Source organism: Astatotilapia calliptera, chromosome 7 (assembly GCF_900246225.1).
Source record: "Astatotilapia calliptera chromosome 7, fAstCal1.2, whole genome shotgun sequence".
In the NCBI taxonomy this organism is placed as follows: domain Eukaryota; kingdom Metazoa; phylum Chordata; class Actinopteri; order Cichliformes; family Cichlidae; genus Astatotilapia; species Astatotilapia calliptera.
Window position 1 is genome coordinate 57,297,648 of NC_039308.1, and position 21,925 is coordinate 57,319,572.

The 21,925-nt window shown below is 38.6% G+C and overlaps 1 protein-coding gene across 1 annotated transcript; it reads right to left on the minus strand.

Moving 5' to 3' along the window:
• Positions 1-820: 820 nt before the first annotated feature.
• On the minus strand, positions 821-21,655 carry ano2a (anoctamin 2a). The gene is made up of 28 exons (XM_026176028.1): positions 21,529-21,655; positions 17,560-17,729; positions 17,041-17,364; positions 15,865-15,960; positions 15,509-15,681; positions 15,217-15,271; positions 15,061-15,112; positions 14,908-14,963; positions 14,681-14,728; positions 14,238-14,302; positions 13,739-13,873; positions 13,467-13,627; positions 13,049-13,131; positions 11,292-11,303; positions 10,863-10,937; positions 10,709-10,765; positions 10,116-10,190; positions 9,723-9,924; positions 8,891-9,002; positions 8,134-8,191; positions 7,931-8,031; positions 7,685-7,848; positions 7,424-7,576; positions 7,163-7,215; positions 5,161-5,339; positions 3,395-3,500; positions 2,133-2,718; positions 821-2,018 (listed from the first exon to the last, which is right to left on the minus strand). The coding sequence occupies exons 2-28, from the start codon at positions 17,704-17,706 to the stop codon at positions 1,360-1,362; spliced, it is 3,987 nt and encodes a 1,328-aa protein (XP_026031813.1). The 5' UTR covers positions 17,707-17,729; positions 21,529-21,655; the 3' UTR covers positions 821-1,359.
• Positions 21,656-21,925: the final 270 nt, after the last annotated feature.

The window sequence follows — 21,925 nt, forward strand, 5'->3', positions numbered from 1 at the left end:
ACATAATACATGGACCTGCTTGTCAATATACTGTACATGAGTGACGTGTTATAAATGTAGTGGTGGGTCTGCTGAACACTTTTGTTCAGTTTGCTTTCTCAGAGAAGAACAAGCTGCTTTTTTACTCGTCATAGCAGGTAACTGAATATTTCAGTGGGTATATTTTGATTTTGATCTGTTTATTTATTTTGCCCTTCCTGACACAACATCAAAGAGATTTGTGTCTCCTCCCAGGAATAAAATCTTGTTAGGTCAACATGTAAACCATTATATGATTCATACAAAACTGTGCGAAAAGTCTTAAACACCCCTCACTTATTTACATTTTGCTTCCAAGGTGCCAGATTCTCTCATATTTCTTTAAAGAGGTCTTGAGCAATAGTTCTCCAGGTTTTCTTAAGTTGACTCTACAATAATAATAAAAAACAAAAACATTTTGGCATGGTGTGCACACACTGCCAGTGAAGTAAAAACACACCGCGAGGCACTATCAGTCATAGATTGGCCTCCCCAGAGCATTGAAGCAGTGTGGGATTATCTTACCAGAGAATGAAACACAAAGGACGCAAACATACAAAGGAGAGCTTTGGATGTCCTTCAGTTAGCCCGGAGAACTATTCCTGAAGACTACTTAAAGAAATTATAAAAAAGCTTGCCTTATAGAGCATAGGCTACGTTAAAGGCAGCCATAACAAATACTGACTTTAAAATCAGCTGCGATCAGTATAATATTTAAGTGTTTCCTGTCAATAATCAAAGCCCTTGTCCAAGGAAAAACAGCCTTGAGGTTACTACACAACTTTACAATGAAGAACAAACATGAAAAACATGGGGGTCTTTTATTATAAGTTCATGTGTTTATATATCAAAACATCTAAAGATAAACGTAAATCTAAAAGCACATGAGCTGATTCTAGCTGCAATGAATACAGTTTCATCTTCAGCTGGCCTACAAGGCAGCACTGCTGCATGTGTTGGACTGGAAGTAACAGAGGAGCATTGGCTACTGAGATGTGAGTGTAGGCAAAAAAGAACAGCCCAAAAATATACACAGAAATAAAACAGAATACGGTCCAGTGGGTTTTTTTTCACAGGTCATAGCAAGGAGACTTTCAGAGCAGTCTTTCTCTGAATTGCCCAGCACCCCCATTGTTAGGTTTAGCCCTAAACCACTGAGCAGTATAATGAGGAGTAACATGATAAAAAGGAGTTTCCATTTATGTTTCCTTTCACACCACAGGTATATGCAGTGGGGACTGAAGGGTATGCCTCCAGGCACAGACAGGAGAAGGTTATCTGAATAGTCCTCTCCCTCCCTCCTCCACCCTCCTTCTCTTCCACTTCGCCTTGCAGCTCTCCTCATACTGGTCTGTTGCGCTTCAGTTCACTGGGGGAAGGCGGGATACGGTCTTCCAGCTTTGTAAAGCTGGTGGAATGGCTAGGCTTTTTAGAGTGCTCCTCAGGACCCTGTGCTCTTTGTCTTGGAGGCAGGGTTAAGCACCGGGCTTTGGCCCTGGAGCGTGGCTGTTGGGGTGGAGGGCCTTTCAGCACAAACAGTTCAGTTGAGGCTTTGTGCTGTTGGGCAAGTAGAGGCTGTGTAGATGATGCGGATGCCTGTGTGTGTGTGGGAGATAATGGGCTGGGCGAAGCTGATGATGAAGGGTCCAGGGAAACCAGGGGAATAAGTGTGGACTTCTGCTGGAACCTGGTGAGGCTGGTGGAGTGGCTGGGCCTTGGCAGGCTGTAGCAAGCCTCAGCCCCTCTGTGGCGAGAAGGCAGGGTGGAGCATCGGGCCTTGGCCTTTGAGCCTGGCTCTCTGGGAGGAGGTGCAATTAATGAGAAGCTCTTAGTTTCATCATCTGTTGTTGTAATCCCTTCCGTGGAGATCTTCAGACTCTGGGATGATCCTCTTTTACACGATGAATGTGACAGAAGTTCAGCATCTTTCTGGCATTCTTGTTTGGAGCCTGAGCGGGGAAGCTCCATATCTTTAATTGTGCCCGATGAGGGTTCTTCATCTATATAACAAAAAACAAAAAAAATGAATTGTACGATGCAGACAATATGTTTCACAGACAAGATGAACAAAGAAAGAAGAACTTGTGCTCTGTTATTAAATTGTCTCCTCTTACCTAAGAGGCCCAGCTCACTCATGAAGACGTCCAGATCTACAGTAAAATTTTCATTCTCAACTTCCTTTGCTTCATCTTCATTTGTTCTCTGCCCTCCTTTCTCCTTTTCATCACTTTCCTCTTGCTCAAACTCTTCCTTTCCACCTTCTTCCTTCCCATCCTCCTCCTTAACATCTCCTTCTCCTTCCTTTTCTGTTCCTTCGGCCTCTCTGTTTTCCTCTTCACCTTCATCTCCTCGCTCTTCTAGACCATTTACTCCACCTTCTACCAATACATTTCCAATCTCTGGATCACTGTCACTATCTCTGCTCCTTGCATCCAAATTGATCTCAACCCCCACCACTTCCTCTTCCTCCACTTGTACTTCTTCTTGATTTTCTGGTGGTGCCTCCACCACAATGTCTATGTTGGTGGGGAAGTAGGGGGCTGAGGGTTTTGTGGAGTGAGTTTTGGCACGTGCTTCTTGGTCTTGAGTCAGCAGAAACTCCATCAGCAACATGTTCTCTTTCTTCAGCTGTTCCCGCAGAGATCGTGGTACATCTGGGATCATCCAGGCAACTAACATGCTGAGGAACATGGCAAGGTTCTGATAGAAAAAACAAGTAACAAGAGTTTAGATTTTTATTTTTAAAGAGGGTTAAATAGTTTTGAAAGCCAAAAATGTATTTGTTAAAATAATTTTTTTAAAGGTACCTATGGTAAATGGTAAATAGCCTGTATTTGTATAGCGCTTTACTTAGTCCCTAAAGACCCCAAAGCGCTTTACACTACATTCAGTCATTCACCCATTCACACACACATTCACACACTGGTGATGGCAAGCTACATTGTAGCCACAGCTACCCTGGGGCGCACTGACAGAGGCGAGGCTGCCTATAGGTAAGAAAGCACTATTTTGCTGGATTAACACTGAATGCCATTAGGCAGTTTGCACACTCACTGAGATCACTTTTTATTATAAACAGATAAATATCAGATAAATAGGTCTGGTCACAGTGAAATAGAGGACATATTAATATAAATTATCCAACTTAATATCAAAGACAACACTACTGTCAGATAAAAACTATCAGCAAATATCAGAAGAGGAAAAGTTGGACTGGTGCATCTCTACTTATCTATACATTATATTAACATCCTTTGAGAAGTCACATATCAGCGGGATAGAAAGCTATTCATGGATTTAAGTAAAAACAGAGCTGGAGATACCCTTTCAGACTAAGTGTAGCATATGTCCTACTGTAGCTAAGTAATATTGATACCTGGAAGAAAATTACGAAGGCCAGTTTTGCAGCCAGGACAGACCAGTACTGTTTAGAGAAGGTGTATGAATCTGTTGCCCACGGAGGATCTCTGTAGTCTTTATACCTGACAGAAAGATACACTGTGAGTATTAGCACAGAGAAACATGTGAGAGCACGGAAAAAAATACACACAAAAAAGCTAAAAGCTATCCAAGCCAAGATTTGACAATTTCTTAAAACTCATCCTTGCACACATTTACAGTAAAAAATAAAAACAATTCAAATCCTTTCAAATCTCAAAATTGATTCTTATACTTCTTTTTCTAACCTCTTATTAATTTCCACACAAATACTCCACAAAAAGTTTTATGAATGTTTTGTAAATGCACTAAAACAAAAGCCTGAAACGTCCCATTTTATATACATTAAGCATTCAGAAGTTTCTCTCAGTACTTGGTTAAAGCAGCTTTGGCAACAGTCACGGCCTTTCTTTGGAATGATCTTACAAGTTTGGCACATGATTGTTTTGGAAGCTTCGCCTATTCTTCTTGGCAGAACTGCCTGGTGTCACTGCACAGCCACGTTCCCGTCTCTCAGGTCTTGCCTGTGGTTGGGTCATTCTAGGCCGTGTTTTTGTGTTTGGGGTGGTTATTTGTCATCGGTTGCAAAAGACTTTCACTGAAAATTAACATTTTTTTCTGCAAGCATCTTTATCACTATCCCGTCTTGTCTTCCACGCCTTGTTGTAATAAAAACAAACAAAAAACAAAACATAAACATCCCCATTGCATTACGTTGTCACGAGTGCCTTAGTCTGTACAGACAGTGTTAATGAAGTCGGATCTATTTTCTCCAAACAAAACTATAAACTGCTTGATAAGAAACTGCTCCAAAACTTGCTACACTACCACGAGGGCCTGATTGGTGGACTGCTACACCAGTGATGGTCCCATCTCCACATAAGGATCTTTCATAGTGACCACTCGCTCATTATTTAAATGTGTGAACAAGTCCACGAGGGGCTGGGAGACGATGCAGATATGCTCTCCCTGGCGCTGCGTGATTTTCTCTTAGGTGTTGAATTTCCATGCACAGCTTAAAAGACATGCATGTTAGGTTAAATGGTGATTCTAAACTGTCTGTCTGTTTCTATGTGTTGGCCATGTGATGAACTGCCAACCTAACCAGAATACACTCTGCCTCTCGCCAAATGACAAGTGAGATAGACTGAGAGAGGAATAATCCGTTAAGAAAACTGCTGGCTGTGTGGCTGAATGGATGGATGGAAATTTTGAAGCGGATACTGGATGGATATGAGCATGAATCACAGTATGTCCCTCAGCGTCTGCTCTGTGATAAGCCACTGCTCTTCCAGTATCATACAGGATACGCTACGGTTTGGCCTTCAATCTGACATCCACCATCAACAGGAAGAATTTATATCGACAGGTGTGTGCCTTTTCATATAGGCTGTACCCAGTTAAGTTGCTGAAACATCTCATTAATTTTAACAGGATGCGCCAGAGCTCAATTATAGCCCTGTAAGGTCTGAATACTGAAGTAAATTGTTATCTTTAATACATTTAACAATACCTTCAAAAAAAGTTTGCTTTGTAATTTTCAAGTATCCATGAAGACTGATGAAAAATGAATCTGACACATGACAAAATGTGGAAATCTTGAGGAAGTCTTTTTGTATATGTTCCAGGTAAAGCGCTAAGCTGCTGGACTAAAGGATTTAAAGAAAGTTCCAGGTAGGTCAAGGTTAATAGAGTGACTCTGACCTGCACATGGATACTCCAGTGATAAGGGTGGTGTTTGGCGCTGTGCCAGAGGGGAAGTTGCTGACATCGAAGTAGGACAGCGAGTGCTCCGTGTATCCGCTCATGGTGCCATTAGCGCTGTACATGTACTGGTAAACCATTCGTGGAACAAACTCTGATGTGAAGGAGATGACAAATGCCTAGAAAGACAAACAAGGGGTGAAAGTTACATTAGCAATAAATAACTTTATGGTCCAATAATAAGAATAACGTAACATTGGTAATACTGTCTACTTTTTTGTCTGTAGCTTTTAAAGAAATATTACACTTTAAAAATAATTTGGTGTTTTAATTAAATTTTTGATTTATGTCTGTGTTAAAATATTACAATATGTGATTTGAACAATTATACCTGAGCCATCAAATTGACAAGATTTGTCAAATATATTATTGTCAGGAAGGGTTTCTGGTGTAATCTGCCAAAACAAACACGTCGAGCTGTGGCATCCCTTTGAGAATAAATTAGCCGAAAGCAGTTTATATATAGATCCAAGCACCACAGATGAGTGCTCCACCACACAATAAAGGATAGTGGTAAGCAGCATGTTTTGTTTTAAAAAGTGGTTTTTTTTTTCACCATTTAAAATGCAATAATATCTACATAACTATCAAACATACAATAAACGTGACATAACAAAATGAATTGTAGACAAAATCTAAAAACATATATATAAAGAAAGTATTATTCCCCTGATGTTTTCATATTAAAAAAGTGTATTATTTTGAAAGAAAAAATGATAGTGATGACATCACTCAATTCCCAGCATTTCCTCTGACATATTTACTGAATTGCTCGCAATAAGACCAATGCCTCTTTTCATTTATAAGAACTTTTCTCTTTTATTTTATAATTTCATAAAAAAGGTTTAGTTTAAGATTTTACCTTACCTTTAGTGAATTGTAAGAAAAAGAACAAAATAAAAACTGATTAAATTAATGACTCCAATTTACAGAAAACATTTCTTTCTCATTATTAATCCTCCTTTTGTTTGGTATCTCCAAACTGAGTGGGGCTTTTTTTCCGATCACATCAAGCAAGGTGTTTAATATTCGATTTCGACACATTAGTAATTAGTAACTGTGTGGGTTAGGATATACAGGATTGCGTTATTATTCATTTTTAACTGTAACTCTAATATTTATATTGTTATTAGCAAATGCACAAATAAACAAATGTCAAACAGCCACAAGCTGAACAAACCAAACTGTAAATAATAAAATGAAATCTTGTTTCCTTATCCTAAAGAGGCTGAGGAATAATATTTTGTAAAGCCTTTAAACTTGCCAAAAGAATATGGTAACACCAGTGACAAGATGAGTGACAAATAAAAAAGGAAATCAGTATTTTTAAAAATTTAATTTGTTGCATGTCTGTTGTGAAATTTGTAGACCTCTAAAAGAGCCAACCAAAAAAGTCCCGACTATTTCAATTTGCAACTTACATTATATATTATATTATATATTATATTATATTGTATTATATTATATTATATTATATTATATTATATTATATTATATTATATTATATTATATTATATTATATTATATTATATGTTTAAAAGTACACTTTGTTACAACTGTTCCACATGTGTTTGCAGCATTTCTATGCTATGACACAGAAATGCTGCAAACCAGCATCAAAGTGAAAGGAGGAAGATTTTAAGTATACTGCAAATTCAAGTATATGAGCAATTAAAATAATTTAAAGCTGCATTAAAGTTGCTTTTGAGCTCAGAGACCTGCAAATTGTGCCACACCTCTAGCTGCCATAGAGTGCCTTGTTACAATATTATGAATTTCAGTAAACAGAATTTAATTCGATGGACTGAACATTTGCACTTATTCAGCAAGGACATAGCAGCAGCATTAAGTTGCAGTTAAACTGGAGTTCCCTTCAGTATACACTTCTCTGCCAGAAGTCAAAGGTTATAGAGAGAAGACTCATACACGCACACACACTTACATTGGTGATGACAGAGAATTTGCTGATTCCACAAAGGATGTTGTACCAAATCCCTGGAGATAGCATGCACATGAAAAGAGACAAAGGGGAGGAAAGAAGTGTGTCAATCCATGTGTATCAATGTGTGTGGGCATGCGTGTATTCATGTAAAAGAAAGGAAAGAAAAAGAACTTGATTAGAAATTTAGGGATAGGGTTTTTTTTAGTGTCACATTCACACAGAGGAAGACAGAGAGGACATGAGCACATGTGAAATCTGTACCTATGTCTTTGCACCTCACAGCATCGGGACGCCGGATTTCGGTGACAAATTTTGCAGCGTCGAGGCGAATCTCGATGACATTGTTGAGCAGCGCAAACGCTGGTGCCAGCGGGAAGGAGGCCACAAACAGAGTCACAAACCCATACTGGATTACTGTATATGTCAAGACATGCACACATGGTTACATGTTAATGCAGGTTCGTTGCAGTATTGAATGATTTTGTGAATAAATATATATCCAAGGGACCAGAAGAGACTTACTCATTTCCATGTATTCTGGACTGACACCTTCAAACGGTTCGAGGGTGAAATCCTTGTCAAACTGCTGTTTCGGTCGCTTCTCCTCTGTTTCACTGTCCTCATCTTCTGCTCCTCTATTCTTTCCTTTTTGTTCCTGTATTGTTCTGTACATCTTTTTCAACTTACTGTAAAACAGAAAAGATATATTTACAGAGTCAAATTACAGATTCAAATTCTGTACATTAAGCAGTATCTGGGAACACTTACGGTACGAGTATCTCAAACACATTGTTTTGGATGAGTTGTTTTCCGAGCATGATCATGCTGAGCTGGATGCACAGCTCAATGAGGCAGCCAGGAGGGGCGCACTGTAGAAGGCAAAACACACATTTACATAAAAGACTACAGATCATTTATCTTACACGTACATACACAAAACAATAATCACTGATGTGTGTAGTGCAACAAACCTCCTCCATGCGATAGTCTCCAAAGACATAAACATAATCGCCAGGCCGCCCAGCAAACCTGTATGAGGAGAGGACCAAGTCACGTGATAAAGGAATGAAGACACACAGTGCAGAGTGAGTAGGACAAACTCATCTCAGCAAACTAATCATGGGGCAAAGAGTATGTTTGTGTGAGACAATATATATGAAATGTAGCATATGAAGAGGAAATATATTTAATTTGAATGCAATTTTCCATTCCTTTGCTAAGTAAATACATTAACCATATAGGAAGAGAAAGATTGTGTTGCCTTATGCAATTTCAACAGCTTAATTTCTATCATACTCTGTCACAGTCTGCATAACTATTGCCATTAAAACTGTATAAAAATGTATTCTTTCACCATTTTTTAACTAAACACTGGCATAAGTGAGATGACAAAAGATTGAAAGTGATAGTACTCCATTATGACTTTGTGGTCACTCGCATTTTTCCCTGTTGGCTGTATCTTGGGCAGCAAAAGACGGCAACAGGTTAACCTGCACTCGACCCATGATTACAGCCTTCCCTGTTTGCTTCACAGCCATTGGATACAAGCCAGACATTAGAAAAGTATCTCTCCTGCAGTGCTAATTTTAGAAAACTGGTGACAATCAAAATGGTTAATTATCTCTACCTGTGAGACGACAGACAAAGAATAAAAATGCTGTGTAGTCCCACATCAAATGGGACCCCAGGTCACTTTATGAGCTTGTGAAGAAAGACAAAAATACAGACCTGCCCTTGAAGAAGGCCACATAGAAAATTGGTGCAAAGGCGTTCATGGATTTGAGGAAGAAGGACTTGAATATTAGTCTCTCTTCAAACTCCTCCGTTGTCTTTGGAAGTTCTGTTGAGACATGACTTAATTCTATTAATTCCAATTACAACTTTAAACACATCACCTGCATCATCAGTTTCTTTATACTGGTTACGTTTCACTAACAATATCACCAAGACCTGTTGTACTAAAATACATGGTGAAGTATCTAATCGTGTTAGATGATACAGTTAGTTACATGAAAATTAAAACTCAAACAGCAGAAGGCTTAAAGACAGATCTTGTAAAACAGAGTGGACAATGTTAGAGCTGTCTCAACAACAGTGACACCGTTATAATCAGTAAAGATGTTTCTAGAATAGAATCACTGTGGCTTCGGGTGGTTTTCATCTCTGTGCTGTGTTGCCAGTTTTGTGTTCATACATATAAAGATAGATCACATGTGTGTCTTCACACCTCACCTGCTTAGGATGAGGTTATGTGCTGGAGTGTGAGACTGTAGCCTCAGGTTTATACTGTCAACTGATAATTTTGTGACAATGAGTTTCAGGTAACACAAAAGTAATGTAACAAGTACTGTAATGAATTACTTTCTCCAGGGAGTAATCAAGTAATATAAATTCAGGAAAATGCGGTAATGTGTAATGCCTTACTTTCTTGAGTAGTAAATTATGTTTGCTGGTGAGTGTCCAGTTTTATAACTTGTTTTACCTTCAAGATTTTACTGCTTTCTGTCTCCAATTTAAACAATTTCAATGATTAAACTTTCTAACAGCATTAAAAAAGTACCAAGCTCAGTTAGCCACACGGCGATCGCTCCGTAGACCTCTTCCAACACCAGAACAACCAGCATATTGAGGATGATGCCTGTGGTTGTGACTGTCATCCTAACGCTGGCCTTGGCCTCCGGATCAGGGTTCATGGACCACACACTCAGCATGCAGATGCGGTAAACTGCCACCCCGAACACCGCTGAGAAGGTGATGAATATCTGAAGACACAAAAAGTTTATAAAAACTTTAAAGTTTATATTAAAATATAAAAACCTTCTGATTACTGTTAAATACAAACAAATAAAAATACAAATAATGATAATAATAATAATAATCTCCCTTAAGAAATCAAATCAACAAAAAAGAAAGATAGAAATGTGAGAATAAGAAGAAAGTATGATTGCAGTACCAGCAGTAGTAAGGTGGATATATTGATGAGATAACCTGGCATGTGATCCTCTATGTCCAGTGACTCGGGCTCTTGCTGCCAAGAAAACATGCATATTATTTTTGTTCTCATCATCGGTATATGAGTTAGCACTGTGCATTAATGCACTGCACATGTTCTACACACACACATGCACACATGTTTTTGTTTCTGTCTGGCAGGTGCGTGTTTGCCATCTCAAAGGACAGAAATCCCCTCCCCTTCTTCCTCTGCTCCCTTTTCCCTCTCCAACAGTAATCTGGGCTAATCTCAGGCAGGTAAGCTGCTTTGGACTCAACCATCCACAGTAGGTGTAGGGGGGTTTATTATGAACCAACATAGAGTCATACACACACAGGTAGTCTATATTAAATCTACAATATATGAAAAACCCAGATAAACTGTAAGATTTGCTTTTCTGGCAGTAATTCACTTAACTTCATTGAGAATAAAGTAAATCGGGGAGTGACATTATCTGCTAGCAGTAATGAAAGAAGTTTAAATACAGCCCTGCCCTTTACCCCCAGCAGCTCTGTCCACATAATGTCCTGTCACTCAGGGCAGTGTAGTGATACCTGGTAGGCCAGCATCTGGTCTGTTTCTCCATCTCTACCGTCCCCAGACTGAGTCATCTGCAACAGAGGAAAAAAGACACAGTGAGTGAGTGAAATCTGTGTCTTTTGTGTGGCAAGTTATAAAACTGAATGTGAATAAAAACACACATTATACCTTTTTTGCAGACTGTGCTTTCATCTTGGCTTTTTTCTCCTGCAGTGCTTCTTCATATTCAGGTCTCAGCTCCTCCTGCAGTACACACACACACACACACACACACACACACACACACACACACACACACACACACACACACACACACACACACACACACACATTTAAAACACATGCACTAATGTCTGGCATCTGCCATTACAAAACCATTTATTTTGTGTGAATTATTTACACCTTTAATGTAAGTGATTTCAATCTGCAACTGTGACCATTAACTGAGTTTTTCAATTGCTGATGTTTAGTATTAAAATTCTTAACTGTAGATACACAACCCATTAAATGCCAACACATTAAAACATTAACAATGAATTTATTTCACAATGCATAAAAAATGGCTACAGAAACTTGCGGGTAAAGAAACCTGCCCACCTGGACTCGCTCCTTCGGGCAGGAGACAAAGTGACGAATGAAAGAGGCAGAGACAGATATGCACACACAGTTAGAAAGGGAAGAGAGAGAGTAAGAAAGATTAGCTGTTTTCATAAATGAATGCTGTTCATGAACTCTGTAACACACAACAGATAATTCTCTGTGTTATATATTTATTCAAAAATAGTTCATTTGAATAAGAATTTGGAAAAAAAAAAGATGGATGGACGGTTCTGGGGAGGGGCCACATGTCGTTGCTATGAATTTCATGAATTTCAACTATTTCTAAGACACACTCATTGGCTAGTTTATTCAGTACACCTTGCTAGTCTCTGGTAAAGACCCACTTGAGCCTTAGACTTAACAAGATGACAGAAACCTTCCTGAGAGATTTTGGTTGATATCAACATGACAGCATCACACAAGTTGCTGCAGATTTGTCGGCTGCAAATTCAACATGGCAATCTCCCATCCCACCACATCCCAAAGGTCCCCAATTGAATTGAGATCTGGTGTCTGTGGAGACCATTTGAGCATAATGAACCCCTCGTGATGTTCAAAAAACCAGTATGAGATTATTTAAGCTGTGGGCCATGGCATGTTATTCTGGGGGAAGCAGCCATCAGAATAACATGGTCATAAAAGGATAGACTTATATTCAGGCAGGCTGTGGTGTTAAACAATGCTTAAGTGGTACTAAGGAGCTAAACGTGTTCCAAGAAGATATCACCTACATCATTAAACTGAACCGTTGACACAAGGCATGACAGAGTCTTTCTGTTGCTCATGTTTCAAAATCTGACCCTGCCATCCAAATGTTGCAGTAGATATGGACCTTTTTTTTTTCTACTGTGCACCTTTGGTGAGCCCAGAGTAACTGCAGCCTCAGTTTGTAGTTCCCAGCTGACAGGAGTGGCAGCTATCCACTTCAAGGTTTGATGTGTTGTGCACTCAGAGATGCTCTTCTGCATTCCTTGGTTGTAACAAGTCGTGATTTGAGTTACTGTTGCCTTTCTGACCTCTGGCATCAGTATGGCATTTTCTGGATATTTCTCTTTTGGACTTTTGGATCCTTCTCTTTAAATTTTAGAAATGTTTGCGGGCGAAAATCCCAGTAAAAAACTAAAGTAAACAGTTTTTGATACTTGGACCTGGATCTTGGATCTGAGATCTATAACCATGACATGTTTAAAATCACTTTATTCCCCATTCTGTTTGAATTTTAGCAGAGCATGTTGCCTAACGTCTATATGTTTAAATGGATGGAGTGGACGAATGGAGCTGATGTTATGCGATTGGATAGCAGGAGTACCTAATGAAGTGGCTGGTCAGGGTACATTCTCATGTACGTCCGCTGGATAATCTCAAGCGAAGTTCAAACAGCTATAGTTGTTCTAGGCTGTGTCTGTGTATGTTATGACCCTGCTTTGTCATACTATCCAGGAAATACCCTTTAAGAACTCACCAATCCCATTACCACACTTAACACCCTAAACACATGGATACATGGGTGCCTACAGGTATGTGTATGTAGGGGATGGGCGGTGTTCTGAAACAAATGATAATCTACAAGGTAAACCACAACTTATCCCTGCCGTCAAGTGTCAAGAGGTTAAAACTCTGGGCTTGACTTACATGGGTTATAAAAATAGAAAGTGAAAAAATAAAATTATGTAATAATTTGATTGATTTTCATTTTCAGTTATTAGAGCATAGTTTTTTTTAAATTGTACAATATGCCAAATCTACTTCATTACCTCCTCATCCTCGAGGCTCGTCAGGTCCCACGTATGTTTCAGATACATCTGCCGCCTTTTCCAGTGCTCAAGAAACCATGCAGCTACAAAAAAATGAACATAAGGAATTCAGAGAAATTAAAAAAAATATAACGATTTAAAAAAAATTATTTGCATTCACTAGGTTAAAAAAAATCTATTTTGGCAGGAAATTTATTCACAAACATATCCTAAATGTGAATGTGTTCAGAAAATTAAATAAGCCTGTTTTTTTACAAAATAAGTAGCTTCATATCTTAAAATGTATATCTGGGTAAACTGAAAGTTGAATTAAGAAATCTAAGTGTTTATTAAATGTCTGTCTATCTACTGGAGTTGCTGTGTTAAAACTTACTGCGTATGCTGTAACAGGGATATGCATTAAAGTGTGTATAGTTACCCCACAGAGACATGAAAATAGCAAAGAGGACAGTGGCTCCATTGTCAAACAGGTATGAAGCTCGGGCCAATGAGCACACCGAACTCAGACGCCAGTAGTCGCACACGCCATCACAAAGTGGACACATGGTGATGTTCAAGCTGTCATTACACGTCTCCTGACTTAAATACACATGTTAAAACAGCACATGCATAATAACATTAACACTGTGTGTCAGTAATACACTTTTGATAAGCACAAACAGATTTGAAGACTAATTAGTATCTACCCACCTTGGCACATTGGTATCCACAGTAAGTATGCCGTATAGGAAGACAATGATGCCCAGTACTGAAGGAGGGATGAGGAGCTGAGTATAAACACCCAGCCATGCAAAATACAACCCAATCTGTTCTCCAAAGTACTTTCTGTAAACAAAGGAGCAACGTGCAGGCTATACATTTTTGTCAAGTGGAAATGTGAAGAGCCAAGGACATATGCTATTTTAGACTCAAGCGGTGTTCAATTTAAAAACACAAGAAAAAACTGATCTCACCTGAGAAACATTAGAAACCTTAACGTTTACTTGGCACATCTATGAACTTTATTATTAATAGTAGAATTAGTACTTTTAGTTTAAAACTTTGACTTGGCATCTCATCTATAATAATAATAATAATGATAATGGCAAGCCTTAAACACCTATATTGTTTCTTAAAGATCAGTATTAGTGGCTGTAATGAACAATACACTAAAAGCTAAAGCTATAGCTAGAAATTCATAGCTCAGTACCTGATAAGATCTACAGGCTGGTATTTATGCATGACTCCATAGTTAGCCCATTCTTCATGGAGGAGCTGAAAGATGCACAAGAACATGACAGAAAAGTTTATAACAGTTAATAACTAAAATGTCAGATGCAATGTTTTCAGGCCTTTCATTATAAATGTCAGACCTGTGGACCTCACCCAGGGTGTTGATAGTAAATAATCAAACTGTATTAAGATTTGATTATGTATGAAAGAACTCAAACTACTGGATCACATATAGATTTGTACATTGTATTATTTTTAAAATATGTTAGCGCCTAAGCGCTCTGAAGCTTGGTTAGCAACAGCAAAGATTTTATCCCTTAAATGAATGTATCACCTCCATCGACGTCATCAAGGATGTTCCAGAGGGAAAAAACATTTTGTCAACACATGCTTATCCACATCCAGTTAGAGAAAACTCACCTGTCTATCATTTCTCTGATCTTTCCGTCCTCTCCTTGTGAATGACCCCTAAAACAGAAAAAGTGATCAGCTCTTTATAAGACACATAGTGGTTTACTTTAAATCATATTAAATCCACAGGATTGAGTGAAGATGAGGTTTTTAGGAGTTGTACATTTTTTTGTTACTTATATACAGTAACTGAGCAGAACAAAAGCACTTCAAGCAGAGGTCTTCATTTTACTTACGTCATGCAGAGGGAAAGCAGCAACATAGACACCCCGAGCCAGTAAAGAGTTGATGCCTTACAACACAAGAAGGTAATGTAACACACAGGCAGTTTAGCTACGACTGTCAGCATGACTCTGAACAATATGAAACAGAAAAAAAGTAGATCTCACCGGTAGTTTGGCAAGAGTGTCTGCAAGTAGTACGTGAAATAATCTCAGCTACCTAGAAGCACACGTAACATAGTATAGAAATTTTAAGTGAGCTCATTTATATTTAAACTTTAGATTTCAGAATCTTTTTTTCATGACAAAAACTCCCGGACTCACTATTCTGCTCCGCGTCGCATTGTCAAACAGAGTCTCTGTTGACTTGATGTCATAGCTGTAGGGACAAAATAAATTAGGGTTAAAAATAAAGGCTGTTCTCAAAAGTTTTGCGAATGGCAAGTTCCTTTTTTGCGTGTTTCAGTGGCATACAAAGTTCTGAATTATCTTTATATTAAAATATAATACCTACTGAATACCACTTTGATTTTTCAGTCACCAATAAAACTATGTGTGTCCAAAGCTAAGATTGTCCTTATTATTCACCAGTAAGTGTGATCATCTATGTACTCACAGATGGAGTTTGTCTCTGATAAAAGGGTGTTTGAGGGTTTTAAAATTGACGCGTGTCTGGGAGTCCCTCTGGATGTCAAAATCGGGGACGTCCGGCTGAAATGGTGTGTTGATTTTAGTGGCAACAGAATCCCACATCCCAGCAATGCCTGTCCGTTTCCGCAATTCACATTTCTACAGAAAGACGACACACATGAAAAACATTTTGATCAAAGCTACTTGGTCATTTTCCACAGTTTTCCAAACTGCAAGTCCCCGAACCAAATTAAAAATCTCAAAAAAAAAGCTCAAAATGTACTAAATAAAACTGGAATTTCACTGACCAAGATATGTTACTGACTGCGTGAAACTGCTGACCTTTTTTACTGCGACTTTGATCTTCTGCAGCTCCGCTTCTCGGCTCAGTATTGACCATGGGATGTGCAGTCGAATAAACCCCATGCCGTTTGACCTCTGCACATCAGCACACATATTGCCAGAGAGAGTCATTAGAAATGTGAAGATGGCAAAAAATTACATTCATAACTAAAATATATGCTTCTCTAAACCTGTCAGGATGACACATTTGATTATATTTGATGAAGCTGTTTTGTAAGAAATCCCATTATCACAAATCCAGGACCACTCAATCCTGCAAAGTATGGAAAACTGCAGATAACTGTTGGGACGCTTTCCTGCAAATTGCAATGATGTACCCAATTATCGGTTCTGATAATACGAAATGTGGTCAGTTACTGAGCTTCTTGAGCTCTGTCTTCCTGTCTGCCAAAGCAATTACTGCAGTGACCACATTGCTAGGCAGGTACAGCATCACAAGCTCAAACATCACCTCCCAGATATGGCTATGTTGTGCATTTACAGCAGTAAATCCGTAACAGCCTTTTTCACATGTATCCTGAGCCTCAATGGGGACAAGTAATGAATATTGTAAAACATAATAATGTTATTGCTAGCTTTAATAACAAAAAACCTTTCGATGTTATAGCTAAGACATGATCAAGCACACTATTCCTTTACATATAAATACTTACTAGTCGCAGCCAAATACATGTATGTGGCAGCCAGCACACGCTTCACAGTATTAACTCACTGTTTAATAAGGTCCTATAATCTGGCCTTTGGCTTCGCCCTTACAATCAATGCTCTTAATCCCCATGTAAAACAGCAGCCAATTTAACCTACGAGCTCTGCACAATCAAATAGACAGACAGAAAAATCACACACTAAATGCATTTATGTGCAAAGACACAAACAGGATAGAAACAAACCCTTTGTACATTGTGTTCATGAAAAAACAAATCCGGCACTATTTTGTTGTTAGTTGTGTATTTTTTAATTTATTATTCAATCATACACCACTGAAATTAAGCATTCTATTGTGCAGACGAGGCTTCTAGCTTCAGCGGGCAGGCTTATGGTTTACCTGCTGGGCAGCTGTCCAATCATAGGATTTGTGGTCGAATCACTTAAGGGCAGTCCAAAGCTGTAAACAACAATATTCACTGTGAAAGCTCTGTAAAAGCACATACACACCTCCTTATCACGCTCAATCTGTAGCCCAGCCTCCAGCAGGCCTGCTTCAAACTCCTCCCTCATTAAAGCTTTTTCCTCCTCAGTAAGCTTAGACTCTTCCGCGTCTCCCGCATGAGCTCCCGGCTCCCCAGACTCTGCTTCCGCTTCCCATCGACCTTGTATCGGGATTGGCATTGGTATAGGTATCGGTAGACTCCCGTTAGATGAAAGGGAAAGACGCGACTTTGATGTTCTCCTTTTTTTGTATTTGTAGCAAAGCACGTAGTCCACTTTCCTCTTGCCATCAGCAAAAAAAAGCCCAGGGCCAAGCTCAATGCCAGACTCCTACCAAACCAGAAAACAAATATTATAATTTGGCTGAGTGATGAGATAAAGGCTGTGATTTTAGGGCGAATACTGTACAGGCAACGTGGCAACAGTTTAAATGTGACATCTCCAGAATAAGAAAGCAGAGCTGTAGGAGGAAAAGATGCGCTACAGACGTGGGATGTTAAAGCCAGCGTTCAGGTGCAACCATACCGGAGGTGGAGGCTCGTCATTGTCATCGAGGTTGACAGGGCCTCCATTGGCGGCGTCAAGTCCGAGCCCAGACAGTGATCGGGCCAATGAAATAAGCTTCTGTGAGTGAAAGGACGATGACTCACTCATTGCTGTGGTTAAGGGCATACATTCGTTTCCGTTTCATCCCTCTGTGGGCACATGAAAGAGAAAACAAGAGTTAAGTGTTGCCAAAGGCCTGCCAGGAGAATATTAATATATAACTTAATGCAACTGTTTTGTGCTCTCATTCCTGTAAGTAAAACTTATAAGTATAACTTATAAAGTGATGACATGTTATCTAACATTCATTAGACCTCCTAATTAAAAGAACAAGGAAGCGAGTCAAGGTTTATTTTAATTTACCTTTAATTATTATGTTTTTTTTAAATGCCCATTTAATTATATATCAAGTCAAGAAGACTTTTTTTTTGTCGACCTAACAATATACACTCATGTATACAATGGGATAAAAAATCATTATTGTATGGGAAAAAACAAATAATAAAACTGAGGCAAATGTTGTCTTCTCAGTCTTTTTGCAGAAAATATGAAATATTTAGATTGATCCTTAATTTAAGGTCAAATAATATATCTGAGAAAACAGTAGGGGCTCTTTCAGACTGACAGATAAACTCAAAGCCAAAATTAAGCTGTCTTGTCTCCCTTTTTTTTACTCAATTGAAGCTGTAGGCTCAGATTAAGCCCACACTGCAATCCAAGCAGCACAGGCTGCAATCTGTTGGGACAATTTGGTCGCTGAGCTCAGACTCTGGTGCTAAAGAATGAAGCGGCATCTCGAAAGACTGTGACTCACACTCTCGCTATTGCTGTGAATCCCTTGAATTCACAGAAATAAAATATGGAGTCATTTCTTTGGCTTGACTTGGAACTCTACATTAACTTTTCAGCACAATGTAGACTTTTACACAGCTCTTTTTGAGGCTTTTGGAAGGTTTTTTTTTAAGTCTTTTTAGAGCAGATCAGGTGAGGCATAGCAAAGAGCAACAAAGTCAGCTATAAGAGTTAGACATTGTGATCACCAACCCAGGACAGTGAGGTTTGTGGCCCATGTGAAACCAAAAGGCGAATTTGACCTTTGCTTTGAGCACGTTTGTGCATACTAATGCACTGAAACAGGATCAGAGCTCGTAAGATTAAATACGTCAATTTCACTTTCATTATTATTGTTTTCTTCGAGCTTCAGTTATTCAAAAGATGTAACAGTCCATTTAGTTTTTCTTAAACGTAAATTGAAAAAACAAACACATTTTATAATAAACTATGACTAATATTTTAACAGCGGCTTTACATTTCACTCTGCACAGCCAAGAACAGCATCATCCTTTCATCTCTGTCTGATGAATTCTCCTAAAAAAAAGTGTTTAATAAGTATAATGCTTTCTGTTTTTATTCCTCCCTTCTATCCCCTCACAGGAAAATGTTTGAAAAAACTAGCATTGCTGAACATAGTAGTATAAGATCACATGTCAAAAAAACTGACAAAAAACAGTTACAGTCCATTTCGATGCAATATAATATTGTCCATGTGCTTTGAGATACTATTATATTTATGTTTCTGAAACTGATAAGAGGTTAAAACATGTCAAATCTGAAAAAATCTTTCTCTATTTAAAAACTTTTATGTTGTCACCAAAACATCTCAATATGTGTTTTGATTTGAAATCTTTATTCAGTCTGAGTGATTTTTTAAGCAATATGTAGTTTTTCCCCCCTGCATGATCAGTACAGTACATTTTCTTTATCACTATTTGTATATTGTCATATTTTTAATTATCATAGCATGTTTTTCAGTGTAATTTGCTTAGTTAGGGCTATAATTGATGTGCTACTGTATAAAGATGTACAATATAAAGAAAAAATTTTTTTTACTCAGATGCTACGCTAAAAAAATGTTTTGGGGGTCAGGGGATCTTCTTCTGTTTTTTCTGGAGTTTTCGTTGCCAACTGATGATGTTTTGTTATAATTCCTTTCATCTGTTGACCAATTAGAGCTTCAGAAAAACAATGCCAGCTATTTCTTTTCCTTGGAAAATTACCTGAAGGATTGAACACAACATTTTTAAAATTTAAATTTTTTAAATATTAAGATTACTTCTTGGAACCGAAAATGGTCACAATGTTTGCATCATGATTACACTTTGTATGTTGGTAAAATTGTATTAAAGTCCTACCAACCTAAAATACTAAGCCTCCAGTTACACAATTACACTAACAGCCAACAAACCAGCATGAGTACAACAAAAACGACAACAACTTCAACAGTCAATCCCCTTACACATATACACAAACATCCACGATAATCCCAGTTATCCAAGAGTCAGCAAACACAGCTTGACACACACTGGCAAGACATTGCAGGTAAAATTGCAGGTTACTTTCTTTTCTTCTGCATTTTTAGCACAAAGTAAACATTCAAAACAGATATTGATGTTCCTGTTTGACTACACATGGTCTATTGGACATTTATGATTGGTCTGTTTAATTATGTAATGTAGGTAGGGTGTTTTAGATTTCTCTCTAATAATTTTGCAAACGGGTCTGGTTTGTTGTTTTAATTTCATTTCCATTGGATGTTCCATATTTTGAGCCCTATTCAATTAGCTTATTAGTCATAGTGCCATTTCTTCTGTGGCTGAGATTCTTGCTAAAACTGTTCATATATAATAATATTTATGCACACTTTGCAGTTAACCGAATTAATCATGTCCCATTAACATACCACAGAGGTCCATCATTAATCTGCTGGAAATATTAAGCCTGGAGCTTGGGTGCTGGACCACATCTAAAACTCCTTTCTGTGTGACAATTAAGATTTAGATTCACACAGGTCTCCTCTTTCCTCTCGTAGATCCTGAAACCTTCCCCACACTTCTGTCATCATCTAAAGCCACCACTGACATCAGTTTCCCCCTCCCACAACACTCTTATAGATGTATGCCTCTTTCCAGCTATTAGGTCAAAACTAAGACCTCAGATCTAGAAAAACAAAAACAAAATACAACTGGATTAAAAAAAAATTGGTCAAGAAGTTCTCTTCTAAGAGAATATTATTCCCCCAAATTATCCTTTTTGGATTTCATCTTTTAATCAATAAATTAGCATCTTAATGATAGTGTGGTGATTGCCCCTGACTACTAATATTCTCCTCATGTTTTATTTATTTGAATATTTTTTACTGACTTTTATCCCCCAAGTCTGTTTTATGACGTATTTGTCCTCCTTTCCTGGTAACTTTAAAGCAGGCACCGGAGGAGTGACAACAGAATTGCGTGTGTCTCAGCATGGGGCTTATAGGCCTGTAAGCTTGCTGACAGCTCAACCCGAGACGCCGGGGGTCAGATGTACCTGCACACTAACTTTAATGTGGCGCTGCTCTAATACTGTCTCTCCTGAAGCACCCACCCATCGCTAATTTCAAAGAACCGCTTGTTACTTTCCAGCACAACAACAGCAAGGAGAGCTCAAAATGACTTGCATCAAACTTTCACTCGAGCCTACAGACTATCATTGAAGCCTAAATCTAAATCAGCATAAAAACATCGACAAGAGACGTCATCAAATTATCTAATTTTCATTTTGACTAATTAATCCCTGGGCAGTTGCTTTGGTGATTCGATAAATATGTTTAATTGGATGCTCGTTGGCGCAACAGTTGTGCGCACGCAGATGGTGGTTTGGGGAAAAAAACACAGTCTCAGCACACTGACACGCACCACTACATCCATCGGGGGATTTCAACAGTAGCAGTAGCTCAAATCATGGGTATTGTAAACACTTGCAAATAAATGAGTGGTAAAGTCCAAATGACCCTTATAAATCGGACACCATAGGATATACCTGTATATGCCTCAGTGCTGGATAGCAAAATGATGCGCGCTTTTTTTAAAATTTGCACTTCCGATGAAAGAAAGCGAAAAGAGGACTCACCAGTACTCGCGGAGGATCAGGTCTTCGCCAGGGAGATGATTGACAAGACGCGCGATTTGCACAGCCTGAGGGGCTGAGATGGTGGACAATCCGCGCGCGCTCCCGCAACCCCTGGCTTATTGCGCGAGCACAAGACGGCTAATTCCCTGACCGTTCCATACTGAACGGAAGGAAGGTGTGAAGCATATTACTGGATACAAGAGGGGTGTGTGAGTGTAGCTGTGTGTGTTTGTAAGCTAAGAGGGAAAGGGTTTACAAGTGACCCTTGAAACTGAACCTTGGCTACCCTCTGTAGGCTCTGAGACGACACTGAAAAAAATGTCAAAAATTATATAATGCCATATGTAGTAGTGATAATACAAAATATTTTAAATAAAAAACTTACATTAGCACTTAT

Bases quoted from the DNA above. Each gene is read 5' to 3' on its own strand.
- ano2a (XM_026176028.1), bottom strand. From the start codon at position 17,706: ATGCCCTTAACCACAGCAATGAGTGAGTCATCGTCCTTTCACTCACAG. The intron at 13,132-13,466 runs GTAACTATACAC...ATTTTTTTGTAG, and splicing joins TATTTTCATGTCTCTGTGGG to CTGCATGGTTTCTTGAGCAC. The intron at 10,191-10,708 runs GTATCACTACAC...TTTTCTTGGCAG, and splicing joins ACCAGATGCTGGCCTACCAG to CAAGAGCCCGAGTCACTGGA.